Raw genomic sequence first — 493 nt, 5'->3', positions numbered from 1 at the left:
CGAGGCGGCCGGAGCAGGAGCGGCGCTCGGGGCCGAGGCGCGGCGGCGGGGGAAGGAGCGCGCCACCGGGCCGGGCTCGCCAGGTAGCCCCGGCAGGTGACGCCGCGCGGCGGCGGGGGAGAAGGGAGCGGCGCGCAATGGTGCTGGGGGCCGGCGCCGAAGGAGGCTGCGCTCGTCTCCCGGCCGCCCCCGCTAGCCGCTGAGCGGGAGCCCCTCGCTGGCGCCCGGCCGCCTCGCGCCTTGGGCGGCTCGGCAGAAGCGCGCAGGGGCGCCGGGACCGTGCCCGTGCCGGGGCAGGCGGTGCAGCATGGCATCCGCCTAAGCGCGGCCGCGGAGCAGAGCCCGGGACGCGCGGCGGCGGTGGCGGCTCCGCCAGGATGAGCGACAGCAGCGAGGGGATCGTCAGCCTGTCGGTGCCTAGCCCCCCGGGCTGCGAGGAGGGGCTCGGCCGGCGGGCGCAGGGGGCCGACGGCGCTGCCCGCAGCCTCCTGCC

General features: G+C 80.9%; 1 protein-coding gene across 1 annotated transcript in view; it reads left to right on the top strand.

Annotated features, from left to right (window-relative positions):
* Positions 1 to 354: 354 nt before the first annotated feature.
* MAP3K5 (mitogen-activated protein kinase kinase kinase 5) overlaps positions 355 to 493 on the top strand; it is a 101,300-nt gene continuing 101,161 nt past the window's right edge. Inside the window, 1 exon segment of the mRNA XM_026089238.1 lies at positions 355 to 493. This exon segment is cut by the window's right edge and continues 10 nt beyond it. Coding sequence (XP_025945023.1) covers positions 378 to 493 — 116 coding nt within the window. The 5' untranslated portion in view covers positions 355 to 377.

Source organism: Apteryx rowi, unplaced genomic scaffold, assembly GCF_003343035.1.
Source record: "Apteryx rowi isolate R43461 unplaced genomic scaffold, aptRow1 scaffold_803, whole genome shotgun sequence".
Classification (NCBI taxonomy): domain Eukaryota; kingdom Metazoa; phylum Chordata; class Aves; order Apterygiformes; family Apterygidae; genus Apteryx; species Apteryx rowi.
This window is presented reverse-complemented; position numbering and strand designations above follow the sequence as displayed.